Raw genomic sequence first — 7,243 nt, 5'->3', positions numbered from 1 at the left:
ACATATAAGACCTATACCAGGTCTTGGAACCAGAATACGAGCCCGATACCATCAAATTCTAAATGCATTTCATTTCCAAAACTCATAGAAATTTCCAGAAAATAATTTTCCTTAAAAATTCATTTCTCAAGCTTGGGACCTCAGAATTTGATTCTGGGTATACGCGCCCAAACTACGCAGATTTTCACATAATATCTTTCTGGCTACGCGCCCGGACTGCGCATGCAAATCAAGATGATGCCGAAAGAGGTTTTTTAAGCCCTCGGAATAGCACAAACTTCACAAGTTTTATTATTCCAGCATATGACGGGTATCTAATAGTCCATGATTTAATCCTAGCCAACATCTTATCTGGCAGAGGTTTGCATTGGACAATTGACAACCTTTTTGTACTCAGGGGAATTCCTAAGTATCTAAAAGGCAGTTCACTCTTACTAAATTGAATAGCTTGTAAAATACTCTGTTGAGTATCTTGATGGACACCACCAAAGTACACTGAACTTTTCTCAACATTGGAAACCAATCCAGACACTTGTGAGAAGTGTTGAAAGCATTGAATCAACATAGTGACGAACTTCAATTCCCTTTTACAGAATTGTAGAAGATCATCTGCAAAACCAAGCTATATAATCTGCAACTTCTTACATCTTGGATGAAATTTGAAACTTTTATCCTCACTAACTCCTTTTAAACTTCTGCTGAAGTACTCTATGGAAAGAACAAATAAGAAGGGGAGAGAGGGTCTCCTTGCCTTAGTCCTTTCCTAGCTGGAAATGGTAACACTGGCTCTCCATTGAGCAGAATTGAATAAGAGACAGTTGAAATGCAACACATAATCCATTTGATAAACTTAGTTGGAAACTAGAGGTAGTTTAGGATTTGCTCAACATATGGCCATTCCACTGAGCCATAGGCTTTCCTCATGTCAATTTTTATCATACATCTAAGAGCGATACCTTTTCTTCCATACCCCTTCACCAGTTCATGGCTCAGTATGATATTGTTTGTGATTAGTCTTCCTAGGAAAAAGGCTGATTGGATTTTATCTACTAGGCTGTCCATCACCCCTGCATACGAGTAATAAAGATTATGGAAATCAGTTTATATAGCATAGTGCAGCATGCTATTGGTCTAAATTCTGATATTCTTGTTAGGTTCTTGATTTTTGGGATTAGTGTAATTGTTTTACATTTTATTGCTTTGTATATATCTCATTCAATGAAAAACTGGAGAACAACTTTAGTAACATCTATACCAATCACATTCCAACCTTTCTTGAAAAAGAGTGCATTATAACTATCACATCCAGGAGCTTTGTGGTCATCAATACTAATAAGGGCTTGAAATACTTCATCTTGAGTTACCTATGATACCAGTTGCAATTGCTGATGTCTATTGAGCACATTCCCACGCTTCATAACCTCAGGATTTATTGCTGGTAACTGAGCAACATCACTACCTAATAGCTTTTTATAAAAACTAGTCACCTCTACAACAATTGCAGCAATGTCTTCTGACTGTTGTAGAATATCACCATTAGAATCAATAAGGCTTATGATCCTTTTCTGAGCCTGTCTACTCTTCAAACTAGCAAAGAAGTAGGCATTATTATCATCTCCTAGTTCCAGCCATTTGTTCCTTGATTTCTGCTTCAGGATGCTTTCCTCCACTAGGATCCATTTCTCTAATTCAACCTTCCTTCTTTCTCTTCTTCAAATAATACATCTGGTTGAGTGTGGTTTCCCCTTTGTGTTTGAATATTTTGCAACTTCTGCCTATAGAACTCAATCTTCTCCCCTACATTTATGAAATTTTTATGATTCATTTGTTTCAACTCTTTCTTCATTGCTTTTAGTTTCCACCATATATCTATCATGTGTTGCTTTCCTATAGTCCTACACCAAGTATTAGCCACCACTTTTAGAAAATCTTTATGATCTGCTAGGCAATTCAGGAATTTGAATGGCTTTGGAATTCTTTTCACTTCTTCTTTCAGTTGGATACTTAGTGGAGTATGGTCTGAAATCCCAGGGTTTACGATCATTACTTCAGTAACAACAACTGTCATCAACCATTCTGTACTCACAAGAGCTCTGTCTATCCTGCTCCAAATTTGTCCATTTGACCATGTGTATTTTCTCCCTATTGCACGTAGTTCAGTCATGCCACTGGCTTGCAGAAAGTCATTAAAATCCTTTATTTCATTCTCCTGTATTGGGTTGCCAAACTACCTGTCATCTATGTCAGTTATAATATTGAAATCACCAAAAACTAACCATGGCCTTTGGATAGAAATATTGACTCCCTTCAACTCTTCCCATAACTCTTTCCCTGTCTCAATAGTATGCAAACCATAAACTGCTGTCAAGTGCAGTTTTAGGTGCAGATGAGAGATACTAAGAATACCATGAATGGCCTGAGCACTCATGTCAGTTGCTTCAAACTCCACTCTGTTTGGGTCCCAAATAATCCATATTCTACCTTTTGAGCTATGTGAATAATTTTCACACTATCTCCAGTTAGCTGCAATCTTTTGTATTACTCTGCTAGCATTCTCTTCCTTAACTCTATTTCCAGTATAGCTATCAGTGCTACATTATTATTTACAATAAACTTCTTTACTTCCTTTTGCTAATAAATTTTATTTACTCCCGTCACACAAAGCTATAAACCTCATTTATTTGGTTGTTTAGATTTTGGATCTCCAGTATTTCCTTGGTAACTATATTGGCCTTTCTCCACAGTTATGTCAACTATCTCATAACTAAGTGGACTAAATCCGTTCACAACATTAATGCTAATATCACCTCTTATGTTAGCCAGCCCACTTTTAGCTGCAGATTTCCTCTTAGCTAGTTCCCAATCTGGTAATTGCTCAGGCTCAATATCCACTACCTTTATTCTCTGTGTTACATTGTTAGGTGGAACATTGTCACCCTTTTCAGCCTTGTACGGTTTTGTCCTTCTCCTCCATTCCATCCTTGGTTTTTGTTGTTTTTATTTACCCTCCATAGCTGTCCGTGTTACCCTACATCTGTGACCAACCTGGAGGCAGGTGTGGCAATATTCAGGTATCCAATCATAGTAAATTAGTTGCTCAAATACTTTTCCCTTATGATCCATAACCTTTATAACATTAGGCATCTCCTTTGTAACATCCATTTCTACCAATAGCCTTGCATAGGAAATCCTTTCAATTTTTGATGTGCATTCATCTGCATATAGTGGCACTCCTAAGCCACTTCTAATCCTAGTAAGTGAGTCCATGCTCCACCAATTCAATGGCAAGTTGGGCAGCTTTACCCATATAGGAATAGTCTGTAAAACTTCCTTGCTAAAGTCAAAATTAGGCGACCATGCTTTAACAATTATAGGTTTATTTCTTATCGGATAAGGCCCAGACATCAGCACATTATCCCTATCCTCCACACTATTGAGTTTTACCACAAAATAGCCATCATTATGGAAGTAGATTTTTGGTTTGCTAACAAAATTCCACTGTGCAGTAATAAATCGATCCAAAACACCAATTGAGGGGGAATCACCCACAACATACAGTACATTTGCATGTTTCCATTTCATAGTTCCTGGCTCAACCTCATCATTATCTAGCTCAACTATTTTTTCACCATTTTTGACCATCGGAGCAATAAATTTGAGGTTCATACCTCTAGATGCCAAATTGTTACCAGCAAATAGGTTCACCCACTCCTTCTTCTGTGCCTCATCTAGCTTTTTGTGAATTTGAACTTCCTGCGCTGTAGCTAGCTTCACTACTTCCGTCAGCTGTGTCTCGTTCCTCTGTATTACCTTTTCAACCTCAATTTTCTCTGTAATTGGAGTCTTCTTCGGCCCCTTCATAGTTTGGCTATGCTCACCTTTATTAATTGGAGTTGATCCAGCTGAATTCACTCCATGCAAAGGCAGCCATGTCTCGTTTGAGCTCTGCAACTGTTTTATTGAGTTCGACAGTTTCTGCATGTCTGCAATTCTCTTCGATTATTCAATTACTGGTTCCTTACTTAAATTTGTGATCTGGATCACTCTTTTTGGTCTCCCCCTACCCATGCCGGTAGAGGCGCCCGTTAACTCACCATCAATGCGCGTCCATCGTCGTTGATTTTAGAGAGAGAAAGTTAGAGAGAAGTTAGAGCATTTGTTATTTTTTAATTACTAAATATAGTTTTAAAATATTACACAGCTTGATAAAGAGAATAATATATTATTCGAGTAGGAAAAAAAAGTTCAAAAATAATTTGTATCTTATACTATCATAAAAACATGACATCTCAACAAATAATTAAGTCTTTGAATTAATAAATTAGAAAAAAAATTTAATTCAAGTTTTTTTTTCAAAATTATTATATAAGTAAAATTATTTATCAAGTTGATAAAGCTCTTAAGATACATAAATTTATTCAGAAAAAGAGCATCATCAATGAAAGAAATGAAAAATAGAGCAAAAATTTACTATAATATAGTATTAAAAGTTAAATTGCTAAAAATGCTAAATTGAAGCATTAAGGATGTAACATAAGACCAAAAAAAAAGGTAGTCAAAAGAAGTTGTCATTATTATTTTTCTTTCTTTTTATATTCATTCCAATAAATGATAGCTTTCTATAATATTTAGTATAGCATTGCATTGTTTTTTATAATTCAATATTAGTTATTTAAAACTTTATATTATTATTTATCATATTTTCCTAGGAGATATAGTTCTACTTCATCACTCACAAATTCCTAAAAGACCAAAAGATTCAAAATTTTAATTTATTTTTTATCTTTAAATATTTATGATAAAATATTTTGTCTGTGTTATTTGTTTATAGTATTTGGTAATAAAGATAACAATAATTTTTATAAGATATTTCACTCCTCATACATCATAATAAGGTATATAAAACCTTATGTGGAGTAGAATTTCTTTGTTTTATTGATATTTATTAATGATAAGAACTTATATTTTTTAATATTTAACTCAAACACATTATTTAACAATATTTATGTAATTTTTAAAAATTATATATTTATTGATATAGGTACACGCGTAAAGAGCGTACCCTAAGATTACTGTGTATATATAAATTGTTTTCGATCGTTGAAGAACGTATGCGTTCGTTTATAGTTTGCACCCTATATTTAAAAAAACATACACCCTGATCTTTTTCTTTTTCTTACAAAGCCACAAAAAAATTATTTTATTGCTCCGTCTATTTTAATTAATTGTTTGAATCTTTTTGGAGTGCGAGAGTCAAATTGACTAATTTTCGGTATGAATTCGAACATAAATTTTTTAAAATAAAATTTACATATTTAGAAACTATATAAAAAATATTTCAAGTTACAATAGTTAATAATTCAAAATATTTAAAAATTATTTCTAAAAAATATATGTTTACCCTCAAAATCGGATAACAATTGAATTTGTAAGTTGTTTCAAGGATATGCAGATTAACTTGACACAAAGTGAAAAAATAAGTTGCAATTGTAATAAATAGTGATAAAATAAATTCTAACCACACGAATTGAACATTTATAGTCTTAGAAAGTCACTCACACTCAAATTGGATATACTTCGATCGATATCAAGATACAGAAGAATAAGAGCTTAAAGAGAGAAATGTCACACCTCCTTTTTGCGTGCCCGCCCCGGAGGGTTTAAATGCGCGAGGGGAGTTTTTCCAATTTAAGTGACAATATTCGAAATGAGATTATTTATTTAATTCAGAGTCGCCACTTGGGAAAGGTTTGGCTTTTGGTGTCCCAAGTCACCGGTTTATCTTGAATCCCAAATCGAGGAAATTTTCGACTTTTCCAAATGAAGTCTGCGAACCAGAAATTCTAAGTAAGGAATTCTGTTGACCCGAGGGAAGGTGTTAGGCACCCTCGAATCCCGTGGTTCTAGCACGGTCGCTTAAATTGTTATAATGGCTAAATATCTGATTTAAATACATGTTATGACTTACGTGCTTTTATTAAGTTTAAACCGCTTTTATTATTATCATTTATTTTTATAGAATTGCAACGTCGTGAGAATGCATCTCAAAACACGTCACAATCAATGCACCCGTGATCGTCAACACATTTTGACTCCGTTGAGATTTGGATTTGGGTCACATCAATGTGCACCCGTGTTTAAGAAGGTTAAATTATTAAAGGTGCGCCTAAAGCAACTAGCGTATTGTTATTTTGGGAAGGCCGTAAAATTCGCTAAACGGCCTGTCCCGAATTCTAAGTATTTTAATATATACATTTAGAGGGCCCCGCAGCTTGTGCATTTTTGTTTGTCGAGGCTCGTCTCATTTTTATTTAAAAGGATAAACCTACAGTGACTATATTTTCCTATTAAGTTCGTCTCTAAAATAAAAGAAAATCTCTTAATTAATTACATGCTAAAAACGTAACTTATTAATTATTAGTTTACGGCTAATGCGAATGGAAAATTGCGACCGAGTTTGTACAAAGAAAAACTGCTTTCATTCTATATTCTATTATTCAATAATACAAGATTAATAAAACTGCTAAAGCCTATGTTAAATGTTCTTCAAACCCGAATTTGAAACTCACTTATTTAAACCAGGTCAGTAGAATTAACTATCGGAAACTGCTACTAATAGGGTTTGAACGTGGTCATGTGAACTGCCTAACGAGATCCGATAAAGTTAGAACTCGAAAGATTAAAACTACATTATATTTGGCAAGGTTAAGGCATTCTGCTCTATGCATACAAAATATAGCCGAAAGGTTAAAACATTCTACTCTATACATACCAAATATGGCCTAAAGGAAGTCTACTTATCTGTGTGCCAAACACTCATGCATTCCTTATCATACAACCAACTAAATAACTGAAATCACAATTTTAAAACAAACTAAGCTTCAATTAAGTACAGGCCACCTAATGTGTTTCTTTATTGAGTTACAAACTAAACAAGTTACACAAATCTAACAACATTCATAAAACTGTAACCGCAACAACGAATGATTAAACTCCCGCGTATCCTTATTTCATGCTTTCATTGTTACATCAAATGCGGAGTTCTAGTATGTACCTGGATGTTGGATACAACAGAAGAAGCAGGGAGGTCAGTAAAGCACTAGAAGCAATACCAAACAGCAGTAGTAACCGCAAGTAACAAACAAAACAAATCCTAGTGCAAGATGCAGCTAGAGCCGATGGAAAAATGGCAGAATGACAGCAATAACCAGTAGTATAGAATCAGAATTCAGGCAGAACAAAT

At 34.4% G+C, this 7,243-nt stretch overlaps 1 protein-coding gene across 1 annotated transcript; it reads right to left on the bottom strand.

Annotated features, from left to right (window-relative positions):
* Positions 1–1,211: 1,211 nt before the first annotated feature.
* LOC138874116 (uncharacterized) lies at positions 1,212–2,428 on the bottom strand. Its single transcript, XM_070152619.1, has 4 exons — positions 2,232–2,428; positions 1,695–2,102; positions 1,422–1,587; positions 1,212–1,364 (listed from the first exon to the last, which is right to left on the bottom strand). Exons 1-4 carry the CDS (start codon positions 2,426–2,428, stop codon positions 1,212–1,214), a joined length of 924 nt encoding a protein of 307 aa, XP_070008720.1.
* Between the last annotated feature and the right edge of the window lie 4,815 nt (positions 2,429–7,243).

This window comes from Nicotiana sylvestris, chromosome 7 (genome assembly GCF_000393655.2).
Source record: "Nicotiana sylvestris chromosome 7, ASM39365v2, whole genome shotgun sequence".
NCBI classification, from domain to species: Eukaryota; Viridiplantae; Streptophyta; class Magnoliopsida; order Solanales; family Solanaceae; genus Nicotiana; species Nicotiana sylvestris.
The sequence above is the reverse complement of the archived record's forward strand: the minus strand, read 5'-3'. Positions and strand labels throughout refer to the sequence as shown.

Coding starts and splice junctions, on each gene's coding strand:
- LOC138874116 (XM_070152619.1), bottom strand. CDS start 2,428: ATGAGTGCTCAGGCCATTCATGGTATTCTTAGTATCTCTCATCTGCAC. Junction 2,103..2,231: donor ATAACTGACATAGATGACAG/GTAGTTTGGCAA, acceptor AATTTGGAGCAG/GATAGACAGAGCTCTTGTGA. Junction 1,588..1,694: donor GAAGAAGAGAAAGAAGGAAG/GTTGAATTAGAG, acceptor CTTCTTTGCTAG/TTTGAAGAGTAGACAGGCTC.